This window comes from Aspergillus nidulans, chromosome II, assembly GCF_000011425.1.
Source record: "Aspergillus nidulans FGSC A4 chromosome II".
Lineage (NCBI taxonomy): Eukaryota > Fungi > Ascomycota > Eurotiomycetes > Eurotiales > Aspergillaceae > Aspergillus > Aspergillus nidulans.
The window spans coordinates 966,314-982,400 of NC_066258.1; the positions used below are offsets into that span (position 1 = coordinate 966,314).

The following is a 16,087-nucleotide window of genomic DNA, read 5'->3' on the forward strand; positions in this document are numbered from 1 at the left end:
ATTCTGGAAGTTATTATCTTAAAGCCTTTAGTATTAGCCAGGTAAGTCTGATATTGTCCTAGGAGTATATAGAAGTTCTCCCTTCTTATATATCAGGTTGTTTATCATCTCTGCCTGTCTATCTGTAAAGGAATAGGAAACTGGTAATATAGCTGCCAGAAACTATTGTTTTATATACTTGTTATTACTTTCTGGGAGATTGCAGTGTTTAATTGCTAAATAAGCATTATCAAACTTATTAAGCCATGCAGAAATCTTTCCTTGTCAAATTGATTAAGATCTGATATTATTATAGTTCTTCAAAGCTTTGAAATCTGCCTCTTAATCACTTGGGGTGTATTACTGTTTTAGTATTTACAATATTTTATATATTTCTTTATCTGCTATAAGCTCTCTTATCTATAGAGCTACTAAGCTATAAATAGCTTTATTTATTGATTAGATTATATTTTATATATCCTTCCATTCCTGCAACATTATTTGATAATATTAATATATATTTTCTAAGGCCTTATTTACTAATAGAATTATCAGTTTGGTCAGTAGCTCAGGCCTTGTTTTATTATCAGTATCAGGATTAAAATATTCCCATACTTCTTGCTTGTTTGCATGGTCTTTAATGACTTGAAACCATGCACGCCAGTCATCCTGCAAGCTCAGGATGGCTTGGACCTTTGTAGCGCTGTCTTTATTATATGCAATCACCATTTTTGTTGTCAAGATATTCCAATCTCAGCGGAACTTGTTGTATATTCGAAGGAGTAGGCTCCGGGTTGCCAGTGTCCTTTGGGTAATGTTCAACCACCTCCTAGCTTGTCTGTATAGCTCGGTACGGGGCTGCAGATATCTTTGATATGACAAAAAAAAAAAAGAGGTAATAATTCTGTATCCCAGTCCCTAGAGCAATGCCGGGCTCATAACTGTGGATTATTAGGGTGGTTATGTAATCAATATCTGTAGTTAATGATTTCATTGAAGGTCTTAATCTCCTAACTATGATCTGTATAGGCAATTTATACCTTTTCCAAGGCTTCAAAAAAGAAGGTTCTTGCTTATGCAGGAGATATCCTTGCCATATAAACAGTATGAGGCATTAAATAGATATCCCTGCCATACAAACAGTGTAAAGCATTAAACAGACAGGCAAATGAACAAGGTGCTGAACATTGATTAGTAAGGAGGAATCTCCTCCGGTTGACACTTAATAATCTCTTATCATCACGTGCTTGGGGGTGCAGCTCACATGAGCTTATCAAAAAGTTCGGATGAGCTGTAGACACGCGCCAAGTCTCTTCCACCGAGTTTTTCTACATTAGTAAGCCATGCTATGGGCCCGTTCGGAGGTGCTATCTCCAAATATCTCGATCCTCAAGGGCAGCTTCGTTCTCTTTATTCTCCGCTGAGGAAATCCAAGCTACTGACCTGACTGGGTCCTCAGGTCTAGTCGAGTGCTCTGGAAAAAAGAGTGGCCTTTATGCGATTGCTCCCCAGTAGATATTAGTCTCGGAGCCATAGGAAACTTACTCAGCTTGCGGAAGGGTATCCTCTGAGACAGCGCCTTTACCACGCTCGGAAGGCCGAGGAGCAGAGAAGCTACTTCAAACAACTTCATATTTTGCTACATTCCTATTCCCATTCCTATCCCATCTGAAGGCATGCTCAGACTCGGTCCCTGGAAGAAGTAGTTCCAGAACGACATGTCAAACCCCTGCATTGTCCAGTCATCGACCCCAAGCCCAACATCCGCGTACCATGGCTGCGGCTGTTGCGAAGGCGCCGATGCTTGTCCGTATCGCGGTCCAACTGCCGGCGGCTCTCCTGCTGGTGGATGATTCGTTGTGTCATTTACCAGTGGATCTTGGGCCACCGGCGTTGTCGGCCGAAATTGGAGTATATCCTTGCCGTCCATAATCTCAGCCGCAGAAGGCGTACGCTGGATAAAACCCCGTACAATCCTGACAAACCCGAACCAGGGTATACAGAAGCGGAGACCCCTCGTGAGTGGCGGGGGACCGCGTTCCGTTTCCACTTTGACCTCCTCGGGAGAGCCGATGCTGTGTACTACATAGGTGGCAGAGCCTTGCGCCGCCTCACCCTCAATATCAAGTAGACAGCTCAGCAAATCGGCAGATTTGGCAATTATCCGGTCCTGGCTTACCCAAGCGGTCTTTTGGAGGTTATCTAGTGTTTGCGAGATCATGCCACGGTCGCTCTGGCGCTGGTGGGCAAGGGGGCTGAACTCACCCGGGCTGCGGGTATGTTGGCGGAGATGAGCTAGGAGGAGAAGGAGGGCTGAGGAGAGGGTGAAGAAGTCGATTACACGGCAGGAATATGCAACTCTGTTGGAGTTTCCGAGAACGATGTAGCGGGTAAGGATCTCGCGGGATGCGTTGATGCAGGTTGTTTGTGAGTAACTTTGTAGTTGCTCAGCGTTCGCAAACCGTAGCATGTAAGGGATGTGGAGTTGGTTGATGAGGCCGTAATGGTTGATCTGCGATACGAGGCGCATCTCCCAGCCGATAGAGCCGTCTAGTTGGACTATGTTCGGCACTGTCCACCACTCGCTAGGCATCATCTCCGCTGCTTTCTGTAGCTGGTTGTCAATATCGTGAACCTTCTCTACCGAGTATATCCCCGCATCATTCTGCTCCAGGATCCGGTGAGCGATCACGCAATGGACCCGTTCCAGTTGCCCTAGCGGCGTATCAGCTTCAAAGGGCCCGCCTGTGGCCATACTGCAGTCCATCGAGCCTTGAGGTCGGCCCATCATCAAACACATAAAACGATCGATATAAGTAGCCCGGTACCACAGGAACGAGCCGTCCACTTTACAACGGCGGTCGAGCAAGCGCAATGAATGGCCCGGTCGGTGAATCCCAATTACTTGGGCTAAGGTCATCGCCTTGCGAAATGCAATCCAGGCAGGACAGTAATATCCGCTGTTTGCCTGGTAGCTGCCCTCCATCATCACGCATTCTATGCCCTCCACTGTGCCAAGCAGCTCGTCGCGACTGGTGACGAGGCGAATTGCTGTTTCGGCCAGCCTCTTTGCCATCACCTGCGGTGCTTCCGAAAGCCCAGTGAGCTTCGCGCCACATTTCTTGAGATCTAGAGACTGAAGTGCCATCACAATTCGCAGCATATGCCTTGCTAGCAAAGCCGGGTGGGGAACCGGGTCCGGGATGTTGAGAAATGATCTACTTTCAACGGAGCCACGACTGTCCTTCTGCACGATGGGATATGGGCACGTTATAAATTCATAGAATAGAATAGGGACCTGGTCGAGTACATCGCAGATAATGCTGAGATCATTGCGCGATGGTAAGCTGGCGTACAACTCCTGAAAGATGCTCGCATAAGGATCCTAGTCGTGGTCAGTAATCCAACCAAAGATAGAACTGCTGGGCTCTACACACTGCCAATGGTGTCGAAATAGATCGCCTATCACGCTCAGAATCAGCAATTATACGCTGAGAAGGGAATCTTGGGCCAACTCCAGGAGAATCAGCGGCTGCCGGGCTGCTAGGCTCAGGCACTCTAGCCATGCGCCAACCCCCTGGCGCATTTTCCACCTCATCTTCTACCGGATAGTCTTGAGTCAAACATTTCGTACTGCGTCTTTGACATGCTATACAGACGCCACCGGGGCTGTCCACAAGACTGCACCGAACCTTCCGCCGTTTACATTCCCAGCAGCTGGTTGTTCCCTTCCGGATCTTCCGGCGCTTCTTGGTAAGCACAGAATCGTGATTGCTTGAAGTTAAATGGGAGGGCATTCTGAGAGAGAAATGCAAGGTGAGAGGAAGAGGCGATGGTGTTTTACGCTGGCTTCGGCCGTTGGGTGACGAGTCGTGTCTGGTAAGGCCCGGAAAGGTATAGCGCCGATGTGGGGTGGTTTAAGTGTAGAGTTGTAGAGGCCGCTACTTGGTCCCTACTGCTTGTTTACTCTGGTATTTTTTTCGATAGCTCCAGTGACCTTGTTGATAATTTTAGAAGTGTTTCTGCTCCGAAACATAATGACATAGATTTCCGTCTTCTGGCGTGGTGAGTCTGAGACTTCATTATTGCCGGCCCACGCCACTACTTGCATAAGCGCACAAAAAGATTAGCATGCAAATACATGATGGGGCATTTATTCGAGCAATTATGAAATGCCTTCGCAAGTATCCCCTTATCACTTGCATCTTAGCCAATACTAGTCCATCAAAACGCGCTCATTCAACAAATTCTCGGTGAACTTCCACGTCTCTGCAGAATCATGTGAATGGAACGCAGCACCCGTATAAAACGTATTCCGGTATCCCTGCAGCCCATACAAGTCGCGATAGAACCCATCAGCGATATCCTCTGAAGAAACGTGCAACGCATACGGAACGTGGGGACGAAAGGCAACTATTTCTGGGTCCGATATAGGATACCCTGCAGCGCGCAGTGACAGAGCGTTATCGAGTATAGTTTGTCGAGCCTGCTTACTAGATATCGGCGCCGACCCTCCTCCGAAAAATGCCGTCCATAAGTCTCGGCTAGCAGTGGGCTCGAATACATGTGTAGATGGCACGGGGGCGATATTATACGGTGTCTCTGGTGCCTTGTTGACGAATTGGGTCCCGTTGCCGGGGAGGCCCGACATACGCAGAATCGCCGGGAAATAGGAGTTATTATCGAATCGGCCGAATATTTCCGATTCACGCTCATCGAGATCAAAGTTTTCTAATTCTCCCAGTAGTGGTGGAATGGTGACAATGACCTTGTCGGCTTGAACGCGCTGTTGACCTTTCGGAGTTCGGACAACAATCTGCTGTGGCCCCGAGTCTTCAGCAGAGCGCTGAATATGGGCTACAGTGCTGCTGAGCAAGAGGTCGTCCCTAAGCTCTCCTTCAGCTGCCCTGTAAAGATCCGAGTTGGCTCGGCTTGCAGGTCTCAGAAAGCCAGTCTGTACACCCTGAACCACACCCAGATGGAATAATTTCATGACGTAAACGGCGGGGAGCTGGAGAACTTCGCCAAATCCCTGCATATACAGCGCGAGCGTCTCTATGGCTGCTTGAAGATCATGCTTCTCGATGAAATCCTGAAACGATAGCAACAGATCTTCGGGGACGGGATATGGGAGATCCCATCCGTCCATCAGATAAGGGTATTGGAGTAGTATTTGAGTGTAGCGCGTCATTGCCTCAACGACATTGCCGACAGGCGGGGCAACGGGCTGTCCCGTGCGAAAATCAACTCGCTGGGTTGCTTCAGGGTTTCCGTTAAGGAATTCGGTGGTCAATGTAATGTTGAAATGAGCGAAGAAACTCCTGGAGACGGGGTAGTCGCTGTATACCCAAACGCCGTAGTCAATAGGCGTGCCGTCAGAGTCGTAGTATGTGTGCGTATGTCCGCCTAGATGATCATCACGCTCAATGAGAACAACGGTCTTTCCTCGTTCCCGCAGACGGACCGCAGCAAACGTCCCCGAGGCGCCGCCGCCGATAATGGCAACATCACGCGAGATAATATCATTATCGCCTGCGGGAAAGTCATCATTGCCGCTTTCAGGAGTAGCCAGAGCAGGTACCAATCCCAAGAAGATGCTGGCGAATACCAGGAGACTTGTTCCGATTGAAGAATGCATGTTTGCGGTGATGAGCTTATGTTGGTGGGGATGCCCCGTGCTTATATAGCTGAGCCCTGTGTTGGAAGAGGACGGCCAGCAGTGTCTAGGGCAGGAGTTCTCAGCGCGGCATGTGCCCGGAACATTTTCTCACATATTCCTGCGCATCTGGGGACGCCTTCTATCCAGTACGCGCATGACAGTGTCGAGGCGAGTTACCCCGAGTAGCAAACAGGTATACCCCAGGGTAAACACGCCAATCAGCGAAACGAGAATTTACCGTGATAATGGCCGCGCCATCCGAGGTATGACTTGCACATGAAGCCGTCAATAAGCATCTGTAAGAATAGCAACTTAGAAGTACGTCGATATGCCATGATAAGGAATGAACCACTGGCTCAGAAACATTCCCATAATGTCCTCGATGGGACAGGCAGCCGATGAGGGCTTAGGGCGGCAGGGGCGACAGGGACGACATGACCATCACCTATAACTGGCGGTACGCCCCTCAGATTACCTGAGACGTACATGTGTGATTGTATTGGAGGACCTCGAGAGCAAAGAAAAAAGAAAGAGGTGCGAAAAATGAAGCATAAATCACTGCACAAGCCTCCGCTGGCTTAGTTGGTGTGCAGAGCCTGGTCCTCATGCGGAGAATGCGGGGTCGGAGGGCCTCCGTGAGCTCAAGGTCCTTCTGTTGGAGCTGACGGTGTAATGATCGGCAAGACAGTAGACCGCGCAAAGAGAACTCACACGTAGTCCGTATTCAGTCATCTTTCAGTTTCGGTCTTCATCCCGAAGATTCCGCCCCCCGACTGCCCCTCGATATCCTCGGGTAATAGGCCTTCCCTCCCCGCTTCACTCTTTCACTTCATATATGCCAACAACTTCTCCTCCAACTGCTCGAACAAAGCAACTAAGGCACAAGAACTAGAATGCCTCGTCTCAACAACAAAGTCGCCATCGTTACGGGTATGTATCTTTACACCTTCAGGTGAAAGAAAAACCCACTGACTCCGATGACACTGAAATAGGCGGTGGCTCTGGCTTCGGCGCTGCTATTGCAACCCGCTTCGCTGAGGAAGGAGCAAAAGTCATCGTCGCGGACATTAACGCAGCCGGTGGCGAGAGCGTCGCAGCCCAGAATCCTGAGAATCTCGTCTTTCAGAAGGTCGACGTGACAAGCCCCAGCGATTGGGCTGCTCTTGTTGAGACTGCAGTCACAAAATTTGGAAAGCTGGATATCCTGGTGAATAATGCGGGAACTACTTATCGGAATAAGGTGCAACCCAGTCCCGCTTCGCAACTTCTTTTGGATATGGCTAATAGCGTGCAGCCCACACTAGAGGTAACCGAAGCCGAGTGGGAGCGCGTCTTCAATGTCAACGTAAAGGGCATCTTTCATGGTACGCAGGCCGTCATCGCAAGACTGCTTGAGCAGGGCCACGGCGGCAGCGTGATCAACATATCCTCAACGGGCGCCAGCAGACCACGGCCGGGTCTGGTTTGGTATAATGCAAGTAAAGGGGCTGTGTCGAATGTAAGATCTTTTCTTTCCAATTTTGCTCTCTCGTTTCTTGAAGGGAAAAGAAAGGCTCACAGTCACCGGCAGGCTACAAAAGGTCTTGCGGCGGAGTACGGCCCACACAACATCCGAGTCAACACAGTGTCACCACTTCTCTCGGGGACAGGCCTGTTTAGCATGTTCACTGGCATGGAGGACACGGAGGAGAACCGGCAGAAATTCATTGGGAATGTGCCTCTGGGCCGGTTGACTGACCCTGCCGATGTCGCGAATATGTGTTTGTATTTGGCAAGCGATGAGGGGAGCTTCATCAATGGTACGGAGATGCTGGTTGATGGAGGAAAGTGCGTCTAAGCCTGCAATTGACGATTGCGTCTAGTGATAGATATTAGGTTGAATTCGACGGGCCAAAAATCGACAGATCCTCCTCGAGTAATCCCATCATGTACTGATTCCCTGAAAACCAGTTGCCTAATTGTGTCATATGAGTCTGGGGACCTGTTGAGCCAAAACTTTGTGTTGTTTGGTAGCTCATCTCGCCTGGTGTTGCATTGCCGGGTGCAGGGACGGCCCATCGTGCATCCCCGACATCGGAGGGCGCAAGACCAAGCGCACTAAGATATGTGTTGACCTCGTGGCCTACAGACATAAGGGTCTGATTCTCTTGCGTCTGGGCCTGCGCTTTGGCCTCGACGTAAAGTCGAGCAACGTTACTTAGGACCTGGCAAAGCCGATGGAGGTTGAAGATCGCCGTTGAGAGCGAACAGTACGGTTTAAGCGATTCAACAAACTCCTCTAGCCGGTCGAGGTCTTCCCAAGAAGAAACCTCAATTATGTGGCAGAAAAGAACGATGAAGGGAACAAACGGAGAATAAAGGATACACCTGGCAAGTTAGAATAACTCGCAAAACACTCGGGGGTTGTTTTACCAATGAAGGTATGAGAGCTTCGTGGCCTCGTTGGCCTCCGTCAGCAGCGACATGCTCGACTTGTGTGCCTGGAGGGCGCTCCTGGCAGCTTCAATGCATTCTTTGACAAACGTGCCCAGGGTGGCCGTCTGAGGGGGGATAGCGCGGTAAATCAAAGTTAGAACCGATAAGCGGCATACTTCATCGCATTTGATATACAAGTACTCGATCGGATTCAAGTTTTCCAGGGTGGGATACAGTTTCTGCTTAATGTTAGAACAGTTATGTTTGAGGAAGCGGACCACTGACCTTGAACGGCAGCATTACACGATCCTGCATTTCGGCAGCTAGCCAGCGGGCCTCCGCCACCCTAGCCATCTCGTCCTGCCGCAGTGCGGCTGGGCTATAGAGCTTTTGGTACACCAGACCCTGGATTCGAGCAAGTTCTATCCACAACACTTGTGCAGATTTATATATACCCATCGTATCACCTTCAAACGAAACCGGGACATCAATGTCATAGTCTGGGATGGTCGCTGCGCGCCCTAACCGCAATGCAAGCGCTCGGTCCATACAATAGATCGACCAGAACAAAGTAAGTCTGCGCTGCTTTTCTTTGGCCCCAACGTTTTCGATGGAAGGCATCTGATGGAACCCCAATTCCTGGCATAGACGGGACGCTGTGGAAGTCAGAGTTAGGGCAAAGGAAGGTTTGGAGATCTCAATAGCATGTGCCGCCTATGCCCGGTCAGCGCGAGCTCATATAGGTCATATGGTCTCTACGTACTCCCATGGCAAGAGCCTCGATTGAATCTATGTTCGCGGGCATCAAAAGGTGCAAGTTCGCCAACGTCGTGTTCAGATTATGTTTGCAGATATCAGCATAGCCCTGATACTCCTCTCGCAATGCGCGGTCCTGGGCCATAAAGCTCGCTGCAACGAAGACTTGGTACAGCCCTCCATTTGCCACAATGAACGTTGCATCAGAATAGTCCTCTGTAGCAAAATAAACCTCTCGACACTTTTCAGAAAGGCGTTCAAATTGTACGAACGGACAGAGAGCCTGCAAGGACGTGTCGCTACCATCTATTATTGGTTAGCAGTAATGCCAATTGCCGGTTCTGACTGTACATACCTTTAGCTTTGCGCAGCAGCGGAATTACAACGTTCATTGGCGGCATGCTCATCTCCCGAGGATTGCAATCGGTGAGGCGATTTCGCTTGGGCGGAGCAAACTCGCGAGCAGAGGAGGCCTGGTTATCCTGCATATTGACGAGCTGTTTCAAAGTCGACAGCGCTGCGTTGATTTTGGAATCCGAGATTGGCAGCGGGCTGCGTGAGACAGCAGTCTGCAGGAAGTCACTAGCATATGCTGACTGGGTAGCCATCAACGAGTTGCCCTCGAATCCAGTCCGCGACTCTGCCTGGTCCATTGCCTCTTGTGGGTTGGCAGTATAGCACTGAACGGAGGGGCTCAGAGGCCTGGAGACAGGCGCCGAATTGGCACGTATCTGAGGGCCACCTGAGCCTTGGCTAGACTTGAGCTCATGGAGAACCTGTTCAATTCCACCCAGTCGTTCATTGATACTGTCGATTTTCTTCTCGCTAGGAGGCATTAGTTCGGCACTCGGCATTTGCCCATTCGGAATTTGCCTTGCATAAGAGGGAGACTCACTATTCATTAGAGATTAGCACGCGTTTCCGCGGCTCCCGAGGCTTCTGGCCCGCGCCTGTAGAGCTACATATAATCTTGGATGTGCGGCAGTTCGAGCATGGTAACCGTTTGTCACAGCGAATCTGTCGTGAACATGAGCAGCGCCATACTGTCTATTTAGACAGATGCATACCTTTCTTTGACGGCACTGGTCACACTACACACTCAGCTGTCAGAACTAGTCCCTTGCATCACAGGCGACGCCCCAATAAGGGCTCTGTTCCACATACCGCACGTCTGAAAACGGCCTCTTTGCCCTCGCTCTCCGGACTTTCAGCATCCATCCTGGCAGAGTGTCCATTCATCTTTTCCATACGCTATATCGGAAGATATTCGCCCATCCTTTGGGTTTGGGCAAAGTTTTGTGTGACCTCCCAAGTCGACAAGTCTTCACACGGAGGCCGCGGACCCCGAGTGCCGCTGCTGCGGATCCTAAGGCAACAATGTTAAAAAGAGCTTCAAATCAAGACCTCGGGATACTGTTGTGCTTGTGCAGTCACCATTTGCTAGAGTATAAGAGGCAAATGATCATTTTCCGATGCTCGCCTTTGCTTGACAGAGTCAAGCTGGGTTCTAGTGTGCGGGAGGAGCGGCCATCCCCGTTCGTCACTCGGCGCTTCGTTTAAGCGGAGATCACGTTACTTTGGCTATTGCTGCAACCTGCATCGTAAAGAGCGAGACAAGGTCATGGAGGCTTAGTGAAAGCTTTGAGTTTGTGCAATAACTTCATCGCCTGTCCTATTACAGGGCTGTCTATCATATTCTATCCCAAAATTCCAGGGAGCGCCTTATTGCTCCGGGTATACGCTGAACTAAGTCTAGAAATCTCTCTAAAGGTTCTCTATGTATAACATTCATGCAGAGAAGCACGATTCGCCAGAAACAAGTTAACCGTCTTCACGAGCGCTATGCACTGGGGGACCAGGAGTCACAAGACCGCCGCGACCTGGCTGGACGCCCCTATCAGGACGAACCGGATGAATCAACATATCAAGGACGTCTGGTGGTAGGACCAATTCATACCCTTCTCGCCATTGTAGCATATTCACGTCGCGCATATATTGTACCTCCATGTGTCAGCTCGTATTCATTTCTTGATCCCGATAACAGCCAAATTCCTAGGGCTCTGGCCATAATCAAAAACAGGCTCAACCCAGCATTCTTTGACGCAATCCTGTTCACGGAGGAATTGCCATCGGTCGACAGCAATAATAGCTTCGGCAACTGCAGCGCAGAACGACATTAATGTCCAAGTCACGCTGAGCCGTTTCTTCGTAGGCCAATATTCGGTGGCGTAGCGGTCCAGCTCTTCATCGGTAATTGTGACCATATTTTCTTTGATCTTCTGGCCGTAGACCGGATCACGGCTCAGCTTCACAACGGCCGCACGGACATATGCTTGAAACGAGGTGAAGGCTGCCTTGCGCAAGGATCCAACAATAAGAGGGTTCCCCACGTCCTCCAGCTTCTCGGGTTCGGTACTATAAAGATCTTTGGGTACGGATGGTTTTGGCACTACTCCCCGGTCCACTAGTACTCGCTGGAGCAGTGTACGGTAGTAATGACGGGTGAAGAAATCTTCTGCGTCGGCGGTGCCCCAGTTGTACGGAGCTTGGACGGCCATTGATCTGGCGGTGATGTTCAGCTTCACACCGGTCCCACCATCGTGCTTAAATTCTTCCAAGCGTCTTGACATTGGGAAGCCGTGAGGGTCGTATGCGGTAGCGTCTTTCGACAAACGAGGATGCATGGTCCGCAAAACAGGGAGCTTGTACGTAGCAGGGCCGAGCCGCTCGGTCATCAGGTTATAGCAACACCCAATCATGGCAATTGCCTTGACCGACGGATTCAGAACCAACGCGCGAACACCATGGTGAACAAGATTTCCACATGAATGCAGCGACACCACCATGACGTTCACATCTGAGGCCTGCTCAGTATTCTCTACGTCGTCGGTGGGTTCCGCTGATTTCTGGCTGCTCGGGGCGACAACATCTTTGATGATCGGCTCCAGGTAACCGTCCTTGATTTCATGCTCAATATAGTTCATCGCGCCTCGTGGAGCGTCTGTATTTGTATTCGTTACTGGCTTCTGAACAGTCCCGCCGGCTTTAGGAAAGGTGCCGAGCTCGTCGGAGGTCACGCTGATGTCGCGGAATATGCTAATCTCCGCAACGCCCTCATCGTCGTTCCCAGTGTCTTGTTCGTCCACGTCGTCGCTCGTCCGCTCCGGTTGCGAGTCTAGCTTTTCCACTGGCATGTCTGGATCTTCGCAGGTCTTGCATTTATCCAGCTTCTTATTGTATAAGCGCACCTTCTTCTTCTCAGCTAGCTTCGCATAGACGTCCATCCTGTTGGCCCCATTGATAAACTGGTGCCTCCGTTCAATCGCAACGATGTTCCTGTTATACGGAGGACTGGCCAATGTCCGCCCAAGATAATTCTGCCCAGATCCAAAATCCACAATGTGCGTAATCTCCTCGCCCCGCTCCCGATGCACGGTATCACATAGTGAGTTGACATATTTCGAGAAATGAGCAACCTCGTGATATTTCTTGACTTTCATTCCGACCGCAATCCGCGGCGGTATGGTCGCCTTCCCAGAGCCGTGCGGCGTGAACTCCCTGCGCAACGTAAGTCGACGGATTTGCTGAATGAACTCTATCAGAGACAGCGGAGGGAGAACCGCAACTCCTCTCCACTCCTGCCCTGCAAGATCCCCCTGCTTGTAGGCCGCTAGCATCGGTTGGATATCGTCCCGCAGGAGCAGGTCGATGATGTCCGCAATATTGTGGTGCTCAAAGAACTGTCTCCAATCTTCGGGTAGAAGTGTAGTATAGAGGTCAGGCTCGCGCGTAAGAAAATCCAGCATATGTACGCCCCCGCAGAGGTGCCTAAATAGGTCGGATGAGGTAGCAAATGACAGCAAAGCTTCGACGTAGGCGTCTGGATCCGTCCAGCCCTCAGGGAGGGGAAGACTCCTCGTGGCTGACATTAGTCCTTTCTTTTTTTTTCCTTTTTCGTTTTTGTAGCGGACAGGACTGCAGAGGGGTAACGGTTCGGAGGGCGAAGCGCGACTTGATGCGAACGGGACGACGGTGGGGAACGGGGTTTTCTAGAAAAGCACGACCAATAACATTTGGAGCATAGAGCGGCCTGAAGTGTCCAAAAATTCGAGAGACAGTGTTGTTAGTGTAAAGTGACAGTAAGTCTTAGACTCTCCAAAGATTTTTGGCGGACAAACTTTTGCGCTGGCGGGTGGTTAGAAATGCAGTGGAATGCGGTGGGGTGGATCTGACGAGAGTCTGGGGAGACTGCGGAGTCTTTACCCTCTCCCTCCCTTCCTAGATTCCCAAGCAGCTCGAATGACCGCGTTCGCCACGACAATCCGAGAAGGTTATGTCAATTATGCATAATTACAGAACCGCCCGGGCATGAACTGATCGTCGAGAGATCGACGCTACCTTCAGGAGCTTCTATTCAGTCCACCGGTTCCTGGCGGTGTGCCCGTCGCCATGACACCATCACAACAGCCACTAGTAAGCTAGCACTATTGGCGCAGCGGAGAACTAGTGGTCCAGGACAGTTGCTGATCTTATCTATAGTCCGCTCACAGGTTTCATATCCTTTTCCCTGATGGCTATCGCGGCAGTGGCTTCGTTTCTGTGTGACCTGGGCGCCTGGGCGGCAGCCTGACATCCTTGATCAAGGATATGTCAGGGCACGTCCCCCGGTGTTGCAGGGAGGAGAAGAGACGGTAGGGATAAGACCACTCCACGTATGAAATTTAATCCGGCGGCAATCTCCCCTCGTTGGCCCTTGGGCCTGGCGTCCTGCAAACTCCGCTCCTTGGTGCACCGGTCTGCGTCGCAGGGGGCAGGCGATTCGTCATACCGTTGCACATGATACCTCCTCCTATCCTACGCTAGCTCTTGCGGGAATTTCTATATATTGAGACATTGCTTTTAAGGACAGGAGACAGGAAGGCTTCGAGGGATCATTCAATGGACCTTCTTACTCTTTACCCCCAGAACGCCATGCAAGTCGGATGAGGTCGGAAACATGGTAAGACCAAGACCGCGAAGAAAATAGCACGCGACACTAATCCAGTCTACTTCCTAGAGTTCAACTCGCCCTCAAACAGCTCCACCATTCGGATTTATCGCCGATATACTCTTCCAAATCATCGTCAATGGTGAAGTCAACACTGTGTTGACCCTCTGCCTTCTCAACAGGGCCACGTATGATACCATCAAGGTCTTGGAACCGTACATCTGCAAGTGCTTTATGCGCCTCCATGGCATTGATGCCTTCAGTCCAATATTCCCCCTCGACTCAGGGATGGGTCAGCAAAGCGCGCTGACCGTGCATGCCCTTGTGAGATCCTTGTATCGCCATGAGCTCGCACGCCGCTTGTCCCGTCACATCGTCCCCGCCGTATGGGGGCCGTTCTACGACGATGACAAGGTGGATATGAATTTCGAGGCCGAACGCAAGCTCTCTAGACGTTTAGAACGGGGCCTCCACGTGCTCTTTCACATGGCCGACATCGCACGCGACATCAAACGAGAACCCCAGGAACTTCAGAAACCCTCGTCCTCTTCATCGTTTGTCTCAAAACGCTTCACTGTCCTCACAAAGCTCCTCGAAGATTACGATGACTTTGACCCTGACTTTAACTTCGCCTTTCCGCTTAACAAGGCCAGGACCAATAACAAACACAAAAAGAAACAAAACCTCCTGATCCCCCCATCCTCATCCACTCCATCATCGTCACTGGACATCAACCACATCCACACAAAACATCACCTCACAGCTATCCTTAAATGGGGCCACGCCGAGTTCGAAATCGGCAAGCGCCGCCTAGAGTTCCGCTCCAATTACCTTACCGACACCCTCGAGGTTGACTTCCATTGTACCCTCCGAATGCTCCGCGAACTCCTAGAACGCATGCTCCTCCACCACGGGCCGAAATTCTGGCACAGAGACACAAGAAACGAGTACAGTGTTGTATCATGGTTCCTTCTAAACCAAACACCGCGAAGCCTGGCAAAACTCCTCCTTACGCCGCAGGATGAATGCTGCCACTATAGCCACTATGCCGATGCTTCGGACACGAGTGCAAGCAAAAGCACAGGCACAAGAAATTGTGTCTTTTCCGATCCCCTTGACGAGTATTGGGATGCGTGGAAGGATACCCCTGATATTCGCTACTCTAGCCTCGGCACCCCCATCTCTACTGTGCCAAAGGCAGCCGAAATCCCGGGGACAAGGACGGGCTCAGAGACGGGAACAAACTGCAACTGCAATCGGCTCATTCGCAGCTGGAGCGTAAAGCCCGCACTGTTCGACAACCGGGGCCGAGAATACAATCGAACTGCGGAGCGGTACCTCAAGGAGATGTGGAGCCAAAGACATGTTGGATTGCATGAGGCGTTTAGGATGGGTGTTATGGCGACAGTGCTCTAGGGTTTAGCCTGTTCTATTTCTACCATCCAGTCTATCTACTTCGTTAAGGAATAGAATACCGTTTGGGAAAATAATCCGACTTGGTAAGAATTCCAGTTGAACATAACACCTCAAAAGGCTCAAGCTGGTGGCGAGGTTAGCTCGCTTTAGCTCGCTTTCAGGTTTGTTTTATGGTCGCACGCCTGTCCGACTTACGTATGCAGGTGATTCGTAGGCGGGATGTGCAGGTAAGTAAGTGTGCAGTGTGCTCTTAGTGATCGGCCAATTTTCATGTCCATTTCCTAACTTGTGGCGGTGGAAGTGTTCAGACCTTTTGGCAGGCATTTCATGCTCACCCGGTAAACGGCAGAGGTGCAAAAAGACAGACAGACCTTAGTCATTGGTAAGCGGGTTAGCGCCTGGTTTCCTGGCTGGAGTCTTAACTTAGATTATGGGTGCGCTTGGTCTGTCTACATATGTAGGTAGGAAAAGAGGAAAGGATGGAGGTCACCTAATCATGGTTACGTAGTCCAGTTCTACATTTATAAAGACCTCCATGAGGAGCCTGATGGGATTGTAGTAGTGCTACGATTCACGAAAGGGCGTAGCAAGCATGTACGTAGTTGTGGAGTACAGTAGGTGGATACGCTAGGGCTTGAAATCCGATTTGTTAAGCCGTATCAGTCAGTCGATTGGTCAAGCCTACCATAAGAAAGGACGATAAAAAGGAAATCGAACTAGGAACCGAAATTCAGCGAAGATAATAAATAATTGAGATCATATGAGGTGACATCACAGAGTTAATTCGTTCCCTTAAATGCAGGGGCACTGCAAGCACTAACACTGGCTTTGGGGCCATCTATCATCGATCACTTACCACGCACAAGGACCTTCCA

At 50.4% G+C, this 16,087-nt stretch overlaps 7 protein-coding genes across 7 annotated transcripts, besides 1 other annotated feature; 2 read left to right on the top strand and 5 right to left on the bottom strand.

Annotated features, from left to right (window-relative positions):
* Nucleotides 1-16,087: part of a sequence feature (contig 1.141 1061..203328(1)) that runs on past both edges of the window.
* ANIA_11593 (uncharacterized protein) lies at nucleotides 451-708 on the bottom strand (the record flags this gene model as incomplete). The annotated part of the gene is made up of 2 exons (XM_050611217.1): nucleotides 451-468; nucleotides 595-708. 2 exons carry the CDS (start codon nucleotides 706-708, stop codon nucleotides 451-453), a joined length of 132 nt encoding a protein of 43 aa, XP_050467266.1.
* Nucleotides 1,619-3,776, bottom strand: ANIA_08161 (uncharacterized protein; the record flags this gene model as incomplete). Its single annotated transcript, XM_676338.1, has 2 exons — nucleotides 1,619-3,364; nucleotides 3,417-3,776. 2 exons carry the CDS (start codon nucleotides 3,774-3,776, stop codon nucleotides 1,619-1,621), a joined length of 2,106 nt encoding a protein of 701 aa, XP_681430.1.
* On the bottom strand, nucleotides 4,196-5,617 carry ANIA_08162 (uncharacterized protein; the record flags this gene model as incomplete). The annotated part of the gene is made up of 1 exon (XM_676339.1): nucleotides 4,196-5,617. The coding sequence occupies one exon, from the start codon at nucleotides 5,615-5,617 to the stop codon at nucleotides 4,196-4,198; it is 1,422 nt and encodes a 473-aa protein (XP_681431.1).
* On the top strand, nucleotides 6,495-7,537 carry ANIA_08163 (SDR family oxidoreductase). The gene is made up of 4 exons (XM_050611218.1): nucleotides 6,495-6,568; nucleotides 6,631-6,878; nucleotides 6,933-7,136; nucleotides 7,209-7,537. Exons 1-4 carry the CDS (start codon nucleotides 6,532-6,534, stop codon nucleotides 7,473-7,475), a joined length of 756 nt encoding a protein of 251 aa, XP_050467267.1. The 5' UTR covers nucleotides 6,495-6,531; the 3' UTR covers nucleotides 7,476-7,537.
* On the bottom strand, nucleotides 8,047-10,027 carry ANIA_08164 (putative C6 transcription factor; the record flags this gene model as incomplete). The annotated part of the gene is made up of 8 exons (XM_676341.1): nucleotides 8,047-8,292; nucleotides 8,339-8,475; nucleotides 8,509-8,767; nucleotides 8,817-9,115; nucleotides 9,165-9,634; nucleotides 9,705-9,826; nucleotides 9,877-9,900; nucleotides 9,974-10,027. The coding sequence occupies 8 exons, from the start codon at nucleotides 10,025-10,027 to the stop codon at nucleotides 8,047-8,049; spliced, it is 1,611 nt and encodes a 536-aa protein (XP_681433.1).
* ANIA_08165 (uncharacterized protein) lies at nucleotides 10,831-12,738 on the bottom strand (the record flags this gene model as incomplete). The annotated part of the gene is made up of 1 exon (XM_676342.1): nucleotides 10,831-12,738. The coding sequence occupies one exon, from the start codon at nucleotides 12,736-12,738 to the stop codon at nucleotides 10,831-10,833; it is 1,908 nt and encodes a 635-aa protein (XP_681434.1).
* Nucleotides 13,764-15,212, top strand: ANIA_08166 (uncharacterized protein; the record flags this gene model as incomplete). Its single annotated transcript, XM_676343.2, has 2 exons — nucleotides 13,764-13,808; nucleotides 13,866-15,212. Exons 1-2 carry the CDS (start codon nucleotides 13,806-13,808, stop codon nucleotides 15,210-15,212), a joined length of 1,350 nt encoding a protein of 449 aa, XP_681435.1. The 5' UTR covers nucleotides 13,764-13,805.

Coding starts and splice junctions, on each gene's coding strand:
- ANIA_08163 (XM_050611218.1), top strand. CDS start 6,532: ATGCCTCGTCTCAACAACAAAGTCGCCATCGTTACGG. Junction 6,569..6,630: donor CAAAGTCGCCATCGTTACGG/GTATGTATCTTT, acceptor ACACTGAAATAG/GCGGTGGCTCTGGCTTCGGC. Junction 7,137..7,208: donor GTAAAGGGGCTGTGTCGAAT/GTAAGATCTTTT, acceptor AGTCACCGGCAG/GCTACAAAAGGTCTTGCGGC.